This window comes from Solanum verrucosum, unplaced genomic scaffold (genome assembly GCF_900185275.1).
Source record: "Solanum verrucosum unplaced genomic scaffold, falcon-dt-bn FXZP01000147.1, whole genome shotgun sequence".
In the NCBI taxonomy this organism is placed as follows: domain Eukaryota; kingdom Viridiplantae; phylum Streptophyta; class Magnoliopsida; order Solanales; family Solanaceae; genus Solanum; species Solanum verrucosum.
This window is the reverse complement of record NW_026020343.1, coordinates 3,918,949-3,942,379: the sequence shown is the minus strand read 5'-3', so window position 1 is coordinate 3,942,379 and position 23,431 is coordinate 3,918,949. Positions and strand designations below refer to the sequence as shown.

Here is a 23,431-nt window from a genome sequence, read left to right as displayed (position 1 = left end):
GAGTTTAAAGTTGAGTTCTTTTCTCAAAGTTATTAGGGAACTATGTATTCCCAAAGAAGTTTTAAAGAAATGTTTTTACATTTAAACAAGGTTGGAAACTGAGATTTCCAAATAGCCTTCGGGCTAGTTTTTGAGTAATTATCTCATATCAGCAGGAAGAAATATGTTTTAAAAACATAAGAGCCAGTACATTTTTGGGAGTAGTATCGAGCACCGAATTGGGGGAGCGTTCAAAGAACCCACAGCCCCCATAGAACCATGTTAGCCACCATGGGTAGAAAAGGATCATACTTTTTAGATGAATCCTTTTCAGATTAGACTAGTGGATCCATTAGGCAGTTCAGGTCTTATACCTTTGGCCGGGTATAAGATGCTCTGGCAGCGTGAGGTCGATCGCTGTATCATCACTATAGCTCTTATGTGATGGTTGTCGGTTAGAGAAACTCCCACAGCAGTTATTGTATTTTTCATACACAGAGATTATTGTATTTTTTATATACATCAGTTCATTGTATTTTTATACACATTTCAGGCTTATTGTATCCTTGTATACACACAGAGTTCATAGCATGTTTTAAGCAATCTTTCTTTATATCGCACTTGTTTTAAATTGCCTTATATTGAAAGAAGTCAGTCAGGTTGAGTTAAGTTGAGCCAGGTAAGCTATTCAGTTTCTTCCAGTTTTCCTTCTAGCCTTTGTTGCTTAGTTTTCCAGCTTGCATACTCGTACATTCCATGTACTGATGCCAGTTGGCCTGCATCGTTTGATGATGCAGATTCAGGTACCCCGGATCAGCATCCTGCACGTCGTTGATCCAGCTGAGCACTCCAGAGTCAGTGGTGAGCCTCCTTGCATTCCGGAGGACTCAATTATTTTGTGTTCTTAGTTTTTGTTTTATTAGGATGTTGCGGGGTCTGTCCCAACATCCATCTCAGTATTTTAGAGGCTTCATAGACAGACAGTCAGTCAGTTAGTTTTGAGTCTCTCATCTATATATATGTAAATATTCTATTTTGAGATTCGAGTTGCCTTTATGGCCATATTTTATAAGTTAAGTTGTTTTGTAATATTGCATTGCATTGAGTTATTCTGTTGAGGTTTCCGCTGAGTTAAGAAAGCCAGGCCAAGGGTTCGCTTGGGGCTAGAAATGGTCTCCGGGTGCCGGTCCCGCCCAGGGTGTAGGCTCGGGGCGTGACATTACCATAGTTAACCAAGTTTAAACCTTGAAGAAACACCAATAACTACAAATTCATATCTTAAAAAACCAGCTCTAAATGCAACTAATATATGGGAAAAATGATTGCCACGTGTAGAGATCACGTTTCTATGCACGGGGGCAACCTTAATGGTAGAAATCATCAAAAACTAACCTTTATCATGTAAGAACTCCATAGGAACCCTCTATTAAGCTTTCTCTCTGGTTTGGAAGTGAAAATAAATGTTTTCATGGCTTAAAACGTTGAGTAAGCTGACATACCACATTTTTTACCCAACCCGAATTCCGCCTTGGCAGTCCATAGTAAAACCCTCATAACTTTTTACTCCGATGTTGGTTGGATACGGAGTTTTATGCGTTGAAAACTAGACTCGTAGGACTTCAATTTAATGGTTGATAGGCCTTCTAAGTCTTTATATATTGGGTGAAAACATCTAAGACATTTGACCCAAATTTCAGAGAAATCTTTAAAACGGAACTTATGATAACTTTCGCTAACTTTTATTTTGACACTTACCTAACTTCAAAACTTGATATACAACCCTTGAACACTTAAAATATGACATACCGCATCATTCTTAATTTTTTACCCACCTTCCTTGTCTTTCCACAAAGATACGAGTTAATTTAGATGTTTTGAAAAGTCGGGGTGTTACATCCTTCCCCCCTTAGAAACATTCGTCCTCGAATGAAAAAAATCTGAGTCACGTGGTTAAGTCCTTAGGAGTTTAAAAAATTTAGGCAAAATATTCTTTGTAAATGTGACTATCCAAGAATGTGAAACACAAAAATTCTAACCTAGGCATCTCACAAGATGACATAAATAGCTAAGTACTATAGCTCCACAATAACAGTGTGAGCAAATATACAACGAAAACAAATATATTAATAAGCAAGAATATAAAAAAATCAGATTGGTATCTAACCTCACTGCACTAATATAAACTGATATGCCATCACCATGGGTTATGAAACAAGTGAGGATATTTGGACCTTATGCCATCCTCAGCTTCCCAGGTCACCTCTTATCTGTTCTTGTTTCTCCACAATACTTCAACCGAAGCCACCTCTTTGGTCGTCAATTTACGAACTTGTCGATCTAATATGGCAATTGGAGTTTCCTCGTAGAACAACTCCTCTGTGATATGAACATCCTCAATCGGGACAACCTAAGAAGGGTCTCTTATGCACTTTCGTAGCATCAATACATGAAAAACTGGATGAATAAATTCTATCCCCTAAGGCAATTCTAACTCATAAGCTACCCGTCCTACCCTCCGAAGGATCTGGTATAGCCCAATGAATCTTGGACTAAGCTTGCCTTTTTTGCCAAATCTCATAACACCCTTCATAGGAAAGACTTTTAAGAATACCCAGTCATCGACACAAAACTCTAAGTCCCTTCGTCGCACATCTGAGTATGACTTTTGTTGGCTTTGAGCTGTTAGAAACCTCTCCCGAATGAGCTGAACTTGCTCTACTGTCTGTTGTACTAAGTCGGGTCCAATCAACCCTGACTCACCTACCTCGAACCATCCGATGGGGGACCTACATTTTCGCCCATACAAAGCCTCATAAGGTGGTATCCCGATACTTGAATGATAACTATTATTGTGTGCGAACTCAATAAGAGGTAAGTGGTCATCCCAACTTCCCTTGAAGTCTAGCGCGCGCGCCCGTAGCATATCCTCGAGTGTCAAAATTATGTGCTCAGTCTGGCCATCTGTCTGAGGGTGAAAGACTATACTAAGATTAAACTGTGTCCCCAGTCCTTTCTGGAAGAACTTCGAGAAGTTGGCGGTAAATTGTGCTCCTCTATCAAAGATAATAGATACTGGGACACCGTGTAGCCTAACAATCTCTCTAATATAGAGCCCTGCATAGTCTTCGGCCGTAAAAGTAGCCCTGACTGGTAAGAAGTGGGCTGATTTTGTTAGTCTATCAATAATTACCCAAATAGAGTCAAACTTACAACGCGATCGAGGTAACCCCTTAATAAAATATATATTAATTGCTTCCCATTTCCACAAAGGAATGGCTAGTTCCTGAACTAGCCCAGCAGGCTTTTGGTGCTCAACCTTCACCTGTTGGCAGTTAGGACACTGTGTCACAAACTCAGCAACACCCTTCTTCATCCCGTGCAACCAATAGATCTCCTTAATATCATGGTACATCTTCGACGAACCAGGGTGAATAGAATAACAGGAATGATGTGCCTCTTTCATAATCCGATGTCGAAGCCCTCCAACATTTGGAATACACAATCGACCGCTATATCTAAGAACTCCTTCTCCTGCTATATCAAATGCTAAAGACTGCTGATCCTGAGCCTTGGCTCTGAGCTGCTCTAAGCTAGGATCCTCTTGTTGCCGTGATTTTACTTCTACAACTAGAGATGATACGGTTGCGTCCTGAATTGTTACCCCACTATCTTCTGCCTCTAACAATCTGAATCCCAAGCTAGCTAACTGATGAATCTCTCGCGCTAGCTCTTCGCAACACCTAAATAGGATAAACTACCCATAGATCTTCGACTGAGGGCATCCGTTACCACATTCGCCTTTCCTGGATGATATAAAATATCCACGTCGTAGTCTTTCAGTAACTCAAGCCATCGACGCTGTTGGAGATTTAACTCATTTTGTCTAAAGATATATTGAAGGATTTTATGATCTGTGAAGATGTCAACATGAACACCATACAAATAATGTCTCCAGATCTTTAACGCATGCACAACTGCAGCCAATTCTAAATCGTGTGTCAGATAGTTCTTCTCATTATTTCTCAACTGCCTTGAAGCATATGCGATAACCTTACCATGTTGCATTAGAACACATCCCAACCCAATACCAGAAGCATTACAATACACCGCATAGCCTTCTAAACCCTCTGGCAATGCTAGAACTGGTGCTGATGTCAACATGTCCTTCAACTCCTGGAAACTATGCTCGCAAGCCTCACTTCACTAGAACTTAGCTGCTTTTTGAGTCAGCTTCGTTTAATGGGGCTGAAAGTGAAGAAAACCCCTCTACAAACCTTATGTAGTACCCAGCTATCCCTAAGAAACTACGAACCTCAATTGGAGTCGTGGGTCTGGGCCAAGTCTTTACGGCCTCAATCTTTTGTGTATCAACCGCAATGCCTGCATCTGATACAATATAGCTTAAGAAATCTATAGAGTCCAACCAAAACTCACACTTAGAAAAATTTGCATAAAGTTCTCGGTCTCGAAGAACCTAAAGAACTCCTCGCAGATGATTTGTATGCTCAACTTTTGAACGTGAATACACCAAAATATCATCAATAAATATAATCACAGACAAGTCTAGATACAGCCTGAATATACTATTCATCAGGTCCATGAACACTGCTAGGGCATTAGTTAATCCAAAAGACATTACCAAGAACTCAAAGTGTCCATTTCTGGTTCTAAAAGCTGTCTTTGGAACGTCTTTCTCCCGAACTCGTATTTGGTGGTACCCTGATCTTAAATCAATCTTTGAGAAGCACTTAACACCTTGTAACTGATCAAACAAGTCATCGATCCTCGGAAGTGGATACTTATTCTTTATAGTCGCCTTATTCAGCTGTTGGTAATCAATACACATTCTTAGTGAGCCATCTTTCTTCCTTACGACTAACACTAGCGCACCCCATGGTGAAGTACTATGCTTAATAAAACCTTTATCCAGCAAGTCTTTCAGCTGATCCTTCAACTCCTTAAGCTTAACATGAGCCATTCTATAAAGAGGGATAGATATGGGTTGTGTACCTGGTAGCATATCGATAGCAAAATCAATTTCCCATTCTGGAGGGATACCAGGGAGCTCGTCTAGAAATACATCTAGAAACTCATTAACTATCGGAATAGACTGAAGAGTCGGTGGTTCTGCATCTATATAATGAATGTGAACAAGATGATAAATACAACCCCTAGTAATCATCTTCCTCGCCTTAAGATAGAAAATAAACCTACCTTTCGGCGTTGCTGTATTGCCTTTTCATTCCCAAACTGCCTCTCCTAGAAAATGGAATCTAACAATCTTTGTCTGGCACTCAACATTATAGCATAACAAGATGCTAACCAGTCCATACCCATAATGACGACGAAATCGATCATCTCTAACTCTACGAGATCGACAAAGGTCAGACGATCGATAATTTCTACCGTGCAACCTCGGTAGACTGTCCTGGAAACAATAGACTCACCAACTATTGTAGATACAATAAAGGGTCGATCTAATAACTCTGCTACTATACATGACTTCCCTGTAATAAATGGCGTAACATAAGACAAAGTTGATCCAGGATCTATCAAAACATAAACACAATAGGAGCAAACAATTAATATACCTATCAAAACATCTGGTGATGACTCTGAGTCCTGTCAGCTGGATAGTGAATATGTACGATTCTGTCCACTACCAGAACTAGATGCTCCCTCTCTGTCTCTGGCTCTACCTCTACCTGCTGAAGTTTGGGGTCCACGCCTTGTAGACTGTGCTGATGAGAAAGAACCTACTACTGACCTGGTCGACTAACCTATACCACCCTGACCTATGGTCGGGCAGTTTCTCCACTCATGCCTCTCTTGTCCATAAGTATAACAACATGTGGAACCCTGTCTGCACCTCCTAAAATGCATCCTACCGCAAGTAGCACAACGTGGAAGGGCTGCCCTAGCCTGGCCTGAACCCCTCTGCTGTTTTGAGCCTGATGCTCGTGAACCCTCACCTGGGCCTAACTGTCCCTAACGATCAAATCTACTACCCTGGAACTGTTGTGGTGGAAGTCTAGGTGGCCTAATAGAATATTAGGGTCTGGGACCACCTTGAAATCTCCCTGTGAACCAGCGGGTCTAGCCCTTTTTTGTCTCTTTCTCTTGACCCTCTCACTCATATACTGTAAATATTAGCGATCCTCTATGCCTTGTGCAAAAGCCTGAATTCGCGAGATATCCATCTTATCATTTAGTGCAGCGGTATAACAAACGTCGATATAATCTGAGTCGAGCCCTCCCATAAATCTACGAAATCTATCATACATTGTATCAACAAATGCTGGTGCATATCTAGACAATGAATCAAATCTTAGCCCGTACCCTCGGACACTCATGTTGCCCTATTGGAGGTTCAGAAACTGGTCCACCCGACCATCCTTAATCTCTCGAGGCAAATAGGGATCTATGAAAGCTTCTGTAAAGCTATCCCAAGTGGGTACAAATGCATTTTTCCCTAGATCTCTCCCAACTCTCGTAACACAATACTGCAACATCGCGCAATCAAAATGTTGCTAACTCAACTGACTCAGTCGCTGAGGCATGCATGACTCTAAAGATCCTATGAAGTTGATCAACAAAGTGTTGAAGGTCCTCTCTTTGATCTGTCCCTGTAAACTGTGGAGGATTCAAGGTAAGAAATTCACGAACTCTAGAACTTCTGGGTCCTTCAGAGGGTCTGGCAACATCTGGCGCCAATGGTTGGCGTTGTGCAGCTACTAACTATGCTAACATAAATATTGTACTCTTGAAATCCTGATCAGATGGAATAAAAGGAACTAGATGTGGTACTGTTGGTGGAGCCGGAAGTCCTGTAGCCCTCAGAGGCTCCTGAAGCGGTGGAGAAGCTATAGGGGGCTGATAAGATATCTCCCCTAGGGTATCACAATGGGCTACCTCCATCTGTGGTACTTTGTCGGTACCCTCGCATGCAGTTGTATCTAGCCCCTGGCTAGCTGTGGTCTGTCTGGTGTCGGCCATCTCTATCTGCATACAACAAACAATTATAATCCAGAAACCTCAACCCGTAATACACTGCTCTATAGCACGAGATGAGCAAAATAAAGATAGTCATACTAACATGCCCGATAGCTTCTTGCTTATCGAATGTGGTGCACAACACATTTATAAACAGGACTCTACTAGACATGACTTGCAGACTCCCTAGGATACGACATTGCTCTGATACCAAGTTTGTCACGCCCCAAACTCGAGGGGCGCAACTGACTCCTAATACCAAAAATCAGGCCCGAGCAGACCCTGCTGAACCATTTGCTACTAGCGCATGGCAGCCACACGTAAAAGAAAACAAATAACTATATCTCGGCTTAAAACTAAGCCCTCGGCCGGCAAGGCCCCTATCAACTGATCTATAAAATAAACAGCTACTCCCAGGAGATCATATAAATAAATAGCCAACTAGCACAAAAGTCTTGATTGGGCCGTCGAAGCCACCATGATATATATACCAAAACTAAAAGCATGTATATATCAAGACAATACATTAAACAACTCACAAGTTTCAGCAAACCAACAAACTAGGCCAGTATGGCCATAACGTAGCTATACACCCTACACACTAGTCTGCAAGCCTCTAAGAGTAGTAAAGATTGACAGGGCAGGCCCCATCCTACCCATAAAGATATATACAACAAAAGGTAACAAACCTCCCAACTCTGGCAGCTTCGGAGGAAAGGAGCTAGCCAATCAGATAAAAGTCAATTCTGATGCTGAAGAGGTCTACTGGGTCATTTGTCGGGACATGCATGCATGAATGCAGCGCCCCCAATGCAATGAGGCGTCAGTACAAAATAATGTACAAAGTATGAAAAGCTATAGACTAAGTAAGCAAGTATCATAATATACCAAAAGCAATCACGTAAGGAAATCAAAATTTTAGATAAACATGCTAACCCGCTACTGAATCTAAAAAATACAAAAATGATCAAACATCAACCTAACCAAGCCCCAATAAGCTCGGCAGGTACAAACAACATACCACCTACCTAGACCCCCATAAGCCAATAAGGTGCCAAATCAATCTACATACCTATATCGGTAGCCCCTTGTCTTTGTAAGAAGTCACATAGCCCTTTTTGACAACGATATAACCCCGTAGGCAGCACGTAGCCCTCTTAGGCAACATCATAGCTCTGTGGGCTGCACATAGCCCTCTTTTGCATCATCATAGCCATGTATGCAACACATAACACTCTTTGGTGTCAAAATAGCCCCGTAGGCAACACATAACACTTTTTGGCATCAATATAGCCCCATGGGCAACACATAGCCCTCTCAGGAAATAACATAGTCCTTTTAGACAACATTATAACCCCCATAGGCAGCTCATAGCTCAATTACTAACCACAATAGCCCCAAGGGTGACAACAAACAATTGAATAGGCTAAAAGTGAGCAATTTAGCTATAAACAATATATAAGAATAATCTCCAAGTCGTTCCTAACTTAGGGTCGTTCTTAACAGATTGTGAGTCCCTAAAATGAGGGTTTATAACCACTCAATCAGCCAACCACTCACAATTACATCTATAATATCACCAACATTAACTACATCTAAGGAAATATATCGAACGAAGGGAATAGCCTTAACATACCTTTCCAATGAACGCTCGAAAGACCGTAGTTCCTTCACGAAAGTTGTTCCTTTGTCCTAAGCTTCACAAACACTATATATACACAACTGGTACGCACCTATAAACAGTTCATAATTAATCTTAAATCGGCAGATTTACCATATTGCCCCAACTTATCGAAACGATCATAGAATAGTCTCGAGATGATTACCTTAGTTAACCAAGTTTAAACCTTGAAGAAACACCAATAACTACAAATTTATATCTTCAAAAACCAGCTTCAAATGCAGCTAATAGAAGGGAAGAACGATTGCCACATGTAGAGATCACGTTTCTAGGCACGGGGGGGCACTTTTAATGGTAGAAATCGTCAAAAACTAACCTTCATCATGCAAGAACTCTATAGGAACCCTTTATTAAACTTTCCTCTTTGGTTTGGAAGTGAAAAGAAATGTTTTCATGGCTTAAAACGTTGAGACATACCATATTTTTTACCCGACCCGGATTCTGCCCCGGCAGTCTGTTTTAAAACCCTCATAACTTTTTACTCTGATGTCGATTGGATACAGGGTTTTGTGTGTTGCAAACTAGATTCGTAGGCCTTCTATTTAATGGGTGATAGGCCTTCTAACTTTTTATATATTGGGAGAAAACATCCAAGACATTTGACCCAAATTTCAGAGATATCTTTAAAAAAGAACTTACGATAACTTTCACCAACTTTTATTTTGCCACTTACCTAACTTCAAAACTTGAGATACAACTTTTGAACACTTAAAATATGACATACCACATCATTCTTAATTTATAACCCACTCTCCTTGTCTTTCCACGAAGATACGAGTTAATTTAGACGTTTTGAAAAGTCCGGGTGTTACAACGTTTCGGCATAAATATGGGATCGGATTGCCACGTTCCGACATGCTAACTGTTTGGATTTGGGTTCCATGAGAAGACCAATGATGTGATGATAAATGTGAAATGCATTGTTGATTTTTCATGTTGATGATGTTGTATATGTTGATATATATGCATGTGATTATAATGTTGTTTGACTTGCTTATGTTGCACTAGTGGGATAGCCGCGTGATCCTACCAGTACACTGTGGTATTGTACTGATTTTGGACTTGCTCTTATTTTGTTGAGTACAGGGCATCTTCACGCGACTACTGACAGACCTCGCTTAGAAGATCAGTGATCGTCACTTCGAATTCAAGGGTGAGCCAATTCTTCTGGGCTGCCATGGGATTCTCTTTCGTCTATGTCCATCATTTTCGGACTTAGATATTTGTTCTAGTTAGTTCATTAGTTTGGGGATGTATCCCTTCTTGTTTAGACTTGGATCATTTGTTTAGATGTTTTGGTACATTGACTTTCAGGTTTTAGGTTGTTTATTCCACATTTGTTTAGTTAATTAACTTGCTTCCGTAACTTAATTGCCTTAGTTTTTGGTTTAGTTGCTTGTTTGAGTTGTAGTAATGGTCTCCCACCGGAGGGTTAGTGTGGGTGTCAATCAGGACGTTCTGGGTTGTGACAGCTATGTACAAAATGAATGGAAAAGATGAAAATATATTGGACTATGATCGTACGGGCTTTCTAGGTTGACTGGAATGATGTAAATGTTGGATCTTGACTGTTGGGTCCGATTTAATGTTAGGAACAACTCTTGTAACCCGGTCCATTTGTTCATCGTGAGGTGAAGGTAGAATCACCATTGTCAACAAACTCCTCTATTTATAGTTGTAAAATATTGATAAGGTTGCTTGTAATTGGTCAAAATATGTCATTTTAAAAACTTGGCAGCTTTTGAGTGGTTCATAAATTTGACTGAAATTGCCATATTATTTGAGCATGTGGAATCACCTTGTTGGTCTTGAATATGACAGGGGAGCCAACTCACATTGACATGTGGCATTGTTTAGTGTTCAAGGTGAAATGGACATTTGACTTGATGTTCACGTGCTTGATGTTTATGGCTCCAAGTTTCCGCATTAAGTAGCTGCATTCAGAAATAATATTTTTAAAACATAAATGATCGTTGATAATCATTGAGATAGCTTGAGAGGAGTCGGAATTTATCTCAAATGGATTGAGATTTTCTCTTTTGGCTAGCCTTAGAGCATGGACTGTTGTCGTGTGCGCATAGGTTTTCACAAAACCCTTCACCCATCTTCATGTGTGGTTTCAAATCACTTCTCCTATTGCCCCATGCCCAGGTTGGTTATTCACTGAGCCATCAGGTATCTTGAGGAGGAGGAGGAGTCCACCGAATTTGATCAACCATTTTTAGGGGCTTAATCTTAATATTTTTGTATAGTAAGTGGTGGAATTCAGTTGCTCAGGCAATAATGTGATCTATCAGAATGTGTTGCATTTTGATAGCTCTTCAATTATGCTAATGAACAAATTGTTGAGGTTCCGTCTTTCATTGAGATTCAAGTTTTGGGGCTTGATCCGGTTTGCTCAGTGGCTCCCAAATGTGTTCTCTAATGGTTCCAAATCTACTTGTCCTCAAAAAAGTTGATTTTATTACACTTTATTGACGATCCATCTGGAGCCCTTTGAATAGGTATCCCCCTTTCTAATGCATTGCCAAGTTTTTGAGACATTGTTTTTTTTTTCTTGCAGTGGATCTTTTGTTGTGGCGATATTTATACTAAAGGATCATGGTCCATAGAGCGTGAAGATTTTTGCACATTCTCTATGCAAGGCCTGTGTGGAGAGCCTTGTTTTAAACTCACATTTTTGGACTCCTAGGGTGTGTTTGGTATGAAGGAAAACATTTTTCGTAAAATGTTTTTCAATGTTCTCATGTTTGGTTGGGTTAAATGTTTTGGAAAATGTTTTTCAAATCAACTCATTTTCCTCAAATTTAAGGAAAATGACTTCCCTTCAAAACTTAAGGAAGACATTTTTCAAAACTCTCTTCCAATTTCCAATTAAAAAAAAATTGTTGAAAAAATCAATTTATTTGGTCCCTACCCTCAAACCACCCCACCCAAAAAAAATAATTTAAAGTTTATTTTTAAATTCAATATTTTTACCCCACCCTCACCCCTACCCCCACCCCCTACCACCACCCCTCCCAAAAAAATATTAAAAGTTATTTTTAAAAGATATTTCTAATTTCAATTTTTTATTTTTTTACACCCCCACCTCCTACCCTGCCCCCCCAGCCCCCTATCCCACCCTCTTCAAAAGGAAAAAAATTTAAGTTTTTTTTAAAAACATAATTTCATTTTTTCACCCTTACCCTCGACCCCCCTACCCTAGCCCCCACCCATCCCCTACCACACCGCCACTCCCTAAAAACAATTTTAATTTTGTTTTTTAAAAAATATTTTCGACTTCAAAATTTCATTTTTCACTCGTACCCTCGACCCCCCTCACTCTACCAGCCCCCCCCACCCCCCAAAAAATATTTTAAGTTTGTTTTTAAAAAATATTTTCGACTTCAAAATTTCATTTTTCACTCGGGGTTCAATTTACACTTCGAGAAGGGTTTAAGCATTCGAAGTGCCCGCTAACATGCGGTTAACCTGCGACTTGACTAGAATATATTTGACTATTTTAAGAAAATAACGATTTAATATAAAAAATAATAACTTACAATATTTGATTAGTTTTGAGAAAATAATTAAATAAATGACGCATTTTATATTATTTTATTTTTTAGAGAAAGGGATCCAAAATGGAATATTTGACTTGAAAATCAAGTGATTAGAGTATTAATAGAATTAGAATAATTAGAATTTATTTTATTCATTTTAAAAATAATAATTCAAACAAATTTGATAAATTAAAGCATGAAAATCATTTTTTAAATTAATTGACTAACCATTTTTTAGAAAATGACTAAGTGTGTGTGTGTGTATATATATATATATATATATATATATGTATATTTTTTTTTTTTTTTTTATTGATTGGAAAGGTTTTGACTAACATTTTTAAAGTTTATTTGAGAAAAATACTTTAACTTTAAAATAATTTTAAAATGAATAAAATGTGATTAAGTGAAAAGCATTAAGAATATCTCCTTTAAGGACCAAAGGTTTAACTTAATAAAATTTTGATCAATATACTTGATTAATAAAATAAATGAACACAAAAACATGAAAATATATTAAAAATTAAACCAACACAAAGAATATAACTCTTCTTTGGGGGAATTTAATTAAGTTAATTAACAATTCTAAAGTTAGAGTTAATGATAAAAAAAACAAACAATAAATAAAATCAATTAAATAAATTAAAGGTAAAGGAGAAATGCATTTGGGCCCCCTTTTTGGGCCAATTTTGCTGAAAATTTTGGCCTTTGAACCAATCCCGTTTTTGTATATATAGACTGTATATCAGTGTATATTGGAATGTATATTAGCTCTTTTCATGTATCTCCTGCTTCCGAACACCTGTGTTTTACATCGTCTCTGTATTTTTGCATTTTTGGACCTGTAATTCGCTGCATAATGATGTATACAGCATGTATACAACTCATTGCTTGGGCTTTTGAAATAATTTCCAGCAACCTGTTGGGTCTCTGAGGCTTGTGACAGTCTCCGGATGTATGGGGGCTGACTCGAGAGAGAGGGAAAGTAAAAATCGAGCCTTTATGGCTCAACTCAAAATGCAAGGTAGATAAGTTCACCATGGACTCGGGAGGGGTTTATGCGACAAAGAAAAGAGCCAAATTAGTAAGCAATTAGGACATAATTTAATTAGAATGAAAGCAGCTTAGATTTTTTTTTTTTTGAGCTAAAAATGTTACCCAAGTCAATTATGAAACCAAATTGGGACCCAAATATCATAAACTTCAATACAAGATAGGAGGCTACAAAAACTAATAGTTAACAAACGAGAAATCATACACAAGGAAATTCCAAGGAGAGGCATGTGCTCGTGTACATATGTGACAATAAAACTTATAAGCAATAACTAACACAACTCAAAAAATCCATAAAGAAACATGTTGCACATTTGACTAAAATTACCTCATATAATAAATGACACTAGATATATCTATGAGGATTTTAAAACTGTCGGCTTTGTTATACTAAAGAGACCAAAATTTGAAACAGTAGCCAATTAACTCATTATAAGCAAAGGAAGAAAATAACTACATTTCAATAACTAAACTAGGCAACATAAGCAAATATGTTAAACAATGGCATAATATAAAACAATGTTCATATCACTATTGAATATTAACGTTCGAGTAAATAACTAAGTTAAACAACAAGTTAAAAATTAGAAGGATATTTTTAGACTTTGGACAAAGATGGGGAGGGCTATTTTATTTTTTATTCTTTTGGAAAATAAGAGTAATCTTAGTTAAATCGTCACATTAAAATGGTAGAGTTACAAGCATCCCGTCATGAGTTTAAATCCAAAGAGATATATACCACTCAAGTTGATCGAAAACAGAGGATAGATATATCTACCGCGCGAATTCAAACTAGGATTAACAAGGAACCTTCACAATAACAAACCTCAAGGCCATAATTTTTTAAATCTACTCAGCACTCACAAATATGCCTAATTGGATAAGATATTAAAATAAGAACCTAAAGCCATGCTTGGACTAACTAGATCACTGATGACTTAATCCTCAAAATAGCATCAGATTTTCGAACAATGAATTTAAATGAGAGCTTTCAGGACATTTCGATAGTAACAAATTAAAATGTAGGGGTTAGGGCTGTCTCATTATACACAAACCCATATAACTATTTTAAACAAGAATTTCACATTCTGCGGAAAAGAAAAGACATACCTTAACACTTAGATACAATTCTAAGGGAAATTTTAATAAAAGAAACAATCACAATTTCAAGAAATTAGTTAATCTAGCCAAAATACTATTCAAAATAAACACACAAGAACACTTGTCTTCAGTTGAGGGGTAAGGGTGTGAAGCAAAATACATGAAGTTTCTATTGTTTTCTCATTCTCAAACCAAAGCAACAACAGACAGTGAGAAATGAGGACATTGCACCATAAAACTAGCTACTACATCATCCTAATTCATGCATTATAGCACTAAGAGAGTTCAAACGGAAAGAAACAAATATGGATATGCAACTACTTCACCAAACAGAGAACAAATTAACTGAAATAAAAATGAAATGAGAAGAGGAGTTGTTACCCTTTTCGGAGCAGCGAACCGGGACAAACGAGTTTGAGAGAAACGATTCTTCTACCACGATCTTTCGAATAGGAGAAGCAAGTTAAGAAAATTCGGGCAGCGATCTTTTCGGAATTTAAAATCGAAAAACTAGATATATCTTTTTCTTGAAGGTGTAGAAGTGACTATTGCTTTAAAAAAAACTCCAACCCTCTATCCCTCTCCTCAAGAGTGAACATGGGTATTTATAGGCCGAATTTGGGATTGAAAAAAAAGGGGGAAACGGATTGAAAAAATGGGATGATTTTCAAATTCGAAATTCAAAAATCTCTTCCCAAGAGATAAGGTTGCCAAATTTCCGCGATTTGGTGGGATTTTTGCGTGAAGAAGACGATATAGGGGTCGTAGGGTATGGCTGCTGTTCGTTTCTAGGTTTGGTTTGTAGTTTTTGTTTGTTCTTCTCGCGTGGAGAAGAAGAAGAAGCAGAGTAGGGTCGGTTTTGGTATGCTGTAAGTTTGCTTTTGGGAATGTGGGTATGTATGTCTTCTGATGGGTTACTTTGATATTGTGATTTGGGCTGCTAGTTGGAAGAATGGGCTGAAAAGAATTGAATTGGAGGAGGAAGTAATGGGTTGGGTAATTGGATTTGAGTTGGGCTACGGGGATGAGTCCAAATTGATGAAAAATTGGCTTATGAATTGAGATGGAATAAAACTGAAAAGGGAATTGAAAATTGGCCAATTTGTAACTTTATGACTTTGGGTAAAATTTATATAAGACGAATTAATATAAATTAATCAAGGAACTTCTTAATCTTAACGAAATAAAATAATTAAATCGATTATAAAAATAATTAATTTAATAGCAAACTAATTAACTCAAAATTATAACTATATTTTAAACTAAATTAAATTAATAAAATATTTAACTAAAATGTAAAATCTTTTGTGATGATTTTCAAATATTCTTAAAATATATATATTATTTAAAAATTATAAAAATGACACAACTATTTAAAATAACTTGCAAACTATATTATTTTTCTTTTGTGATTTTATAAAACTAATTGTTTTATTCGTTCGAAACTGAAGAAGCTCAATAATTAATCTATAATGGGGAGGTCTAAAATTGGATGTCAACAATGAACATGTGTATCTAATCCAAATTTTATATGAATCTAATACAATAAAACTTATGTGTCTATACCCGCAATTTTATCACAACAAAAAATGGAATAAATTCATTCTAAAATTAATCCTGGAATTAGTTATTTCTTATCCCTTGTACCAAACGGCCCATTTAATGAAACGTTCACCTGTTTCTATAAAAATGTGTGATGGAAAATGAGAAAACTTGTCCAATCTCAGTTTCATATAATCGGGAAAAAGACATGATCCATATGAGTGCCAGTACCACCAAAAAACTCCTTAATATGTAGCAACCCCATTTGGGATGTCGAAATCAAGATACACTTTGTTGGGATGGTCTATTTCTTGATTTGACTGAGGGTGACAATTGTAGCTTCTTTACGTCAGATTTTTTCCTCTCAACTTATACATTAACCAAGTAAAAGTACCTATTATTCAAATTGTTTTGTCATATTGTCAAGTATAGTATGAGAGTTGAACACAAATAGCAACACTGCATGTCAGTGAAACTACGCAACAAATATATATATATTCACTTAACTCTCAAAAACCAAATCATACTTCTCATGAAACAAAGAATACAGAAAAACCAAACACCAGAAGCTAGGAATGAATTGATGCTATAATCAAGTAAATTTTCAAGCGAAGGAAAAGTAACCCTTTGACTGCTCTCTTAGATAGGAAAGAAAATGAGAATTTCAAACACAGAATTTGGTATTGTGTATCTGGTAGTCTTTTCTCTTATGGCATTTTGATTGATCAGGAAATGGAATTTCTCCATCTTCTCGGGGTCTTCCTTGTTGGTTCTGCATTTGGGGCGTGTGGACTGTTCTCTTGGGATTCTAAATGTGTCATCTTTGTGAGCTTGCTTAACTTTTTCCACCCTGCAGTCCAACCCGATCCTTGTTTTGGTTTTGTGATCTTATCAAACTGTTTCTGTAAGTTATCCATGTCATTTTGTAGTTGTAGATACTTAGCTTTCATAGTGTCGAGTTCAAACTTAAGAGTGTTGATGTCTTTTTTGGCTGTAGTCCATCCCTCTTGAAATGATTGTGGTGTTGCTTCGAGCAATGTTTTGCGGTTTGATACTAGGGGTTGATAATGAGATTCTCCTGCATCTTTCAGTGAGCTGCTGGATATTGCATTGCTGATCTTTACCTGCTCAGAAAAGAGGACTTGCACCACTACTCGTAGTGGAAGCCTTTCGTTCTGAGCAGCGTGCATGCAAGCATCAATAGACAGTTTTTGGCAATCCATCACCCTGCAGAGCCGCTTTCTTTCATGTTCTGACAGAGTTGGATGGGCCTGTACTCATGGTGTAGACATAAGTTTTTGACAAATTAGGTGAGGAATAACACTAGCAAACAATGTAGGCTCAACAAAGGTAACTTCAGGAAATAATGATACAGGAATTTAAATGACTGAAGAAAATCAAGTACCTTGAGATACGAATCAATTGCACGATACAATCCATCATCACAAGTTCTTGCTGATTCTGGCAAAGCCTCAGCCAAGACCTGAAACTTTGTCAAGGAAAGATTTCGATCTCTGGATACTTCTGTGAGATAACTGTCTACAAGCTTTGCGACTCTCATCTTGGCGTTGAGATTAGTACCCCTTTGATTTGCATCATGCATATGCTTATCAGAGAATGAACTTCTACTAGGGCTTGAACTTTCTGTTTGCTCTTGAACTAAGAAATGTTCCAAAAGCCTCTGAACAAGATCAACATCATACAATGTCTCGCTTTTATTGTAGGACGGTATGAGTAGATCAGCTAATGTAGCCTGCTCAAATTGCATCCCAACTCGTTTCTCCAATTCTGTTACAAGTGCAGGAGCCACTTTCAGCAGGTTTGCCATTCTCAAAAGACGTAGAAGGAAGCTACAGGAGACGCTGTCCTTCTGTTGTGGGATTATGCTAATTAGGCTTTCAATAATCATCCTCTGATCTTTGGCCTGAACAGTTGGTGGTACTTCATCTCTAGATCCTGACACTATCATATGAAGACCTCCTTTCCAACTACTGCTGCTACTGCCATTACTAATACTGCTATTGCTACAATCATCCAACGATCCCAATCCTTCTTTAATTAGCCCCGGGATCCATTTAGTAGCATAGTGCATAAGAACAGCACCAATCAGTTCATGTCTCATGCCCTTCACCTTAATAGCAGTAATCACTCTGACAAAGTGATCAATCCTGAGAATAGAGACATCTTCGAACCACCAATCAGGGGGTACTAATTGCTGGTTATTTCTGCTCGGACTGGAATCCTTCATTTCATTCCATTTAGGGCTGGAAACACTAGTAGGGAGTCTGCCAGTGTATTGCCATTTTATTCCTTTCGGATTGGCACACGCTTTCCATGCAATTGACTCGCTGCATCTTCGAACAATTTGAAGGTTTTCAGCCCATGGTGATAACCTTTCACAACTCTTCAACACCAGTATGGAGTCCCTCCATGATGATAAAACAACATAACTGAGAAAAGCTTCAGTCTTGAATATTAGATTGCCCTCTTCTAAGTCCTCAGTCATTTCTAAGTACTCTGCTGCACATCGTAAACCGGAGATATTGGTTGCTGTGAGATCAACAGCAATTCCATAACAGAATTTTGCAGCTAACTCAAATGCATCCCATCCACCTGGTAAGTCATTTAAAGCTATTCTGCTCAATTCTTCATCCCTTGTTTCATATATGATTCTGTTCATCTTTCCACTTCTAGAAAGCAAAGGATACTTTTTTCGAAATTCGAAAAAAAGTATCAGTTAGTCATCTAATTATGTAAAACATTAAACTTTTTGAGCAGAGTTTTGGTATGTACCTTATGTAAGTGAAAACTAACATCTCCAATTTGAACTAAAAGGTCACTGGGAATATCAGTTTCTACATACCTATATGCAGTATAAGCCGTTAATAACACACTTAAAAGAAAAACAGACACATTATGTTTGAGAAAGTAATAAAAAGTTCATACCAAGACTGTCCTTTTTGCTCAAAACCATCAGTCTTGACCCCATGTTTGGTGTTGCTGAGAACTCCATTTCCATAGTCTCTTCCACTAACAGACTCACTTTCTGATTCCCACATTGTGAGAGGTTCTTAGAGCAGAGTTTTCCTGACACAAAGTTCAAATAAAGAGAGCAAGAAAAAGAGGGAGAAGATAAGCTATTAAAAAGGCAGAATTCCACATGGGGATAATTGGAATTATCTAAAATTGTCGTCTTTCTCAACAATTTTCAAGGCCCTCTTACAACCTGTGAAGTAATAGGCATAATACTGTGCTGTTCATTTTCCATCTCTTCACTAATAATTCAACTTCTCTAATTCTTTAAACTCTCTCACATACTGAGTAAACAAATATATACTTCCTCTCTACGAGTGTCAAAATGAGTTCAAATATAGATAATTCATTCAATCCGTTCAGAATTTTATATGTTGAGCTCAAGATAATTTGAAAGTATAATTTACATTAATCTCATAGTGTTAAGAGCTAATTACATTATTTTACTAAATTACAAAAATCCTTTAAAATTTATGGATTCCGGATACATCACTCAACTTTCGAATACATTAGTAGACATCCAAATACATATGCTAGGGGTGTACCAGAGAGGGGATAGGACATCTGGATACATAGGGGAGTGATGTATCCGAAAGGGGAGGAATGTATCACAGAGGAGATAGGATCCGGATACATAGGGGAGGGATGTATCAGCGAGAAGGATAGGAATGTATCAGCGAGAAGGATAAGAATTTATCGAGGGAAGTGATCTATCCGGAAAAGGATTTTTGATTTTTTTTTTAAATAATAGGAAATTTTAGAAATTATAGTAAAATAAGATGTGTATTTGGGTAATTTTTCCAATTTGAATTTAGTCATTGTTAATCCATTCAAACCTTAATATATTTTAAAGAATCTTCAATAGAGCCCACTTTAATCTCCAATTTGAACGCGTTTTAAGATTCTTTATTTGCATTTGTGTAATGTAAGTTTCGTATGAATTAATATCTATTTATATCTTCTAAGATTTTTCTATCAATTTGTAACTTTTTTAAAAAAAATCTTGTGTTGAAATTCAAATTGTATTTATAAAAGGTAAATAACAATATGTTAAAATCATTGAAATTAAACGGGTCAAATCGGATAGGTCATGACCAAATCGATTTTTATCACATTTGAGTCCAAAGTAAATTTGAATGGGTCATGATCCAACTCGATTTATATTTCAACTCATTTTAAATTTCTCCAATTTTAACTTAACTTGCCCATTTGACACCTCTAATCCTCCGTTTTAATGAGAATGACCTTTTTTTTTACGACACTATAATCTTAGTTTTTCACGTAGTATGTTTAAGGCTACAAGATTAAATTAACATTTTAATACTTTAACATAACTTTAACTTATGACAAAAAAATATTTTTTAAAAAGTTTATATCAAGTCAAACTAGAACATTCTTTTTTAAACGGATGAATATTTCTGTTTACTCTAAATATAATTCATGGACCTGTTGCATTCACAAAATATTCATCATTCTTATAAGAGAAAGTAACAAAAATTATTTAATGCCGTAGGTGTACTACTGTATTTCGACAAACATAGTATTCATCAAGTTTATTCTCTATTATAGGAGAATGGACCACATTTTTTCATTTCATACCGCAAGTGTTAATCATAATCTGAGATAAATTATTTGTGTTTTTTTTCTTGTATATTATTTGTCCGTGAAATTCCCAATGACAAACCATTTGTTTATGGAAGAGATATATCCAACTGAGGATTCCTGCTTATGGTACCGAGATGATAACATGGCAGGTCGGTGCTATTGTAAGTAGGGACGGATAACATGACACCCCACCCATACACATAGATCCGTCCCTGATATATATATATATATATATATATATATATATATATATATATATATAATAACAATAACAAAGAGTGATGAGACTTTTATCGGCATTAGTTAATTGCGATTGAATTCAGTATCGCTATATGCTTTAAGACATTTACAAAGAGTGTTAAATGCTGCTAAAAATACATTTTTAGTGGCAATTAATTTATTACCGTTAATTAATTACCACTAAAGATTATTTTTGATTGGGAAAATGCATAAGTACCCCCTCAGCCTATACCTGAAATCTCAGAGACACACCTAACTTTTACTAAGGTCCTATTCCCCCCCCCCCCCCAAACTTATTTTATATGTAATATTCTACCCCTTTTTGGCCTACGTGGCACTATCTTGTGGGCCCAGCGCATGTTGACATTTTTTTCAAGGATAGTGCCACGTAGGCCGAAAAGGGGTAGAATATTATAGATAAATTAAGTTCGGAGGAGCAATAGGACCTTAGTAAAGATTAGATGTGTCTCTGGGATTTCAGGCATAAGCTGGGGGTACTTATGCATTTTCCCTTTTTGATTTACTGTAAACTTGTCATTCATGAATCAAAATCCTTAATGGTGCGACTGGTAAAAGGTTGAGTCAACATTGTTGTTGAGGGTTTGAAACCCCTTGTCAACCTTTTTCTTTCCATTAACGTGCGCAAGACTTCAGTTTTTTTCCCCTTTAGTTCTTCCTTATTTGCTATTAAGTATTATTTATCAATCCAATTGACTATTTTTTGCTTTAATTAATTCTTAAATTTTTGAAACATTTTCTATTTCACTAAGTATTTATCTCTTAATATTAGCATTGTGTGTATGTTATATTAATTATTAATGAGTACCAAATTTTGAATATCGTATAAATATTAATAAAAATATATTTTAATAGTATTTAAATTAAAAATAAATAAATAAAATTTTAAAAATGATAGATATTATTATGTTAGAGTTTCTTGAATTTAAATGTTTTTTTCGATCTTTTATGTCATGCTAAGCGGGTCGAAGTTATATTTTCTCTCAACTATATATCTTAAGTGAAGACGACTGAGTTGAAGCTATAATTTTTTTTATATTTTCTCTCAACTGACAATAACACATTGAGACAATGAAATATGAATATAACAAAGTAATGACATTAGATGATTTATACATGTTTGAATTTTTAAGGTGGAGAATCTCTAATTTGTCAATGTTCTAGAGAAAACGATCTCTTAATTACTACCGAAAAAATTGAACTACTTAGGAGTCTTTAATACTAGAATATATAAATTTCTTTTTTTTTTACTAAATATGCATATTTGATCAAGTTATTTATAAATATGGGAAAATGCATAAGTATCCCTCAATCTATGCCCGAAATCCCAGAGACACATTTATACTATACTAAGGTCCTATTACCCCCCAAACTTATTTTATAAATAATTTTCTATCCCTTTTCAACCTACGTGACACTATCAACCAGATAGCTTGAACAAATTGTCAACACGCGCTAGGCCCAAAAGATAGTGCCACGTAGGCCGAAAAAGGGTAGAAAATTATTTATAAAATAAGTTCGGGGGGAGGAGGGTAATACGACCTTAGTATAGTATAAGTGTGTCTCTGAGATTTCGGGCATAGGTTGGGGGGTACTTATGCATTTTCCCTATAAATATTGATAAATAGAAGGAATCAACCCATTTATCCTGTTTAAACAAGTGACATCCACAACCTCCAAATTATGAATCCGCCTCTTATTGTTAGGCACATCCCCTTAAACCTGTAAAGATTCAATTTGCCCCTCCACCTCGCCCTGCAAACAGGGGCGGACCCACCTTATACCAAGGGGGTTCAATCGACACCGCTTTGTTGAAATTTTTTAGTATATATAGGTATACAAAAATCTGAAAAATAAAAAAAAGGACTACAAATATTATTAATGACACTCCTTGAACAAGACAACTCTTTGGCTCGTTGGTTTGCATAGCGAGCGAAATGGTTATTCCACTCGTGCGCGAGTTTGAATCCCAATAATGTCAACTTTTGTTTTTATTTTTGGGGCTTTTTAAGAAAAGTTTATTAAAAGGATTTGAACCTCCAACCTCACTATTCCTAGTTAAATTAGCCTAAGATAAATCAATTGAACTAGAATACACAACTTTTTATAGAAATTTTATTACTTGTTCAAATTGGAATTTGACACAATGATAAGTTATAAAGTAGAACCTAAGTTAAAAAGAAACCTCCAAGTTTGCAAATTGCAAGTGCTGCTGTGTTGAAGACCTGATGTTACTGCAACTTTCTCTTAATTGTAAGTTCACTTTTCTTTTTATCTCCCATCTTTATAGTTTTAGTTGGAATTTCTTGAATATTCATCAACTTTTTATAGATTTGATTTCTTAAATTTTTTTAGAGTTGTCTAATTTATTTAAATTTGTAATTCAGATCAATTCAATGAAGAGATATCATTTTAAAGTATCTTCGAAGCTTTCAAAACTAAGACTGAATTACGAAATCAAATGGATGATGATCTTTTGAGTGGTTGTTTGGTGCCTTTATAGAGAAAGGAATATTTAGTTACTATCTTTAATGAGGCTATTATGAATACATTTCAAAATATGAAAACTCGTTAAGGAGAGTTGTAGTAGTAGTTTACTTGATTTATGTTTTTCTTAGTATGTTTTAAATAGTTTTTATAT

General features: G+C 36.5%; 2 protein-coding genes across 2 annotated transcripts in view; one reads left to right on the top strand and one right to left on the bottom strand.

Annotated features, from left to right (window-relative positions):
• The window catches only part of LOC125837375 (probable protein phosphatase 2C 10), a 1,808,044-nt gene that overhangs the window by 430,263 nt on the left and 1,354,350 nt on the right, over positions 1–23,431 (top strand). The gene's annotated exons all lie outside the window — the stretch shown is intronic.
• On the bottom strand, positions 16,585–18,965 carry LOC125837348 (root phototropism protein 3-like). The gene is made up of 4 exons (XM_049516483.1): positions 18,841–18,965; positions 18,688–18,757; positions 17,300–18,601; positions 16,585–17,165 (listed from the first exon to the last, which is right to left on the bottom strand). The coding sequence occupies exons 1-4, from the start codon at positions 18,951–18,953 to the stop codon at positions 16,620–16,622; spliced, it is 2,031 nt and encodes a 676-aa protein (XP_049372440.1). The 5' UTR covers positions 18,954–18,965; the 3' UTR covers positions 16,585–16,619.

Excerpts from the sequence above, each read along its gene's own strand:
- LOC125837348 (XM_049516483.1), bottom strand. The coding sequence starts at position 18,953 with ATGTGGGAATCAGAAAGTGAGTCTGTTAGTGGAAGAGACTATGGAAAT. Across the intron at positions 18,602-18,687 it reads TTAGTTTTCACTTACATAAG|TATCCTTTGCTTTCTAGAAG; the intron begins GTACATACCAAA and ends TTTCGAAAAAAG. Across the intron at positions 17,166-17,299 it reads CAATTGATTCGTATCTCAAG|GCCCATCCAACTCTGTCAGA; the intron begins GTACTTGATTTT and ends CCATGAGTACAG.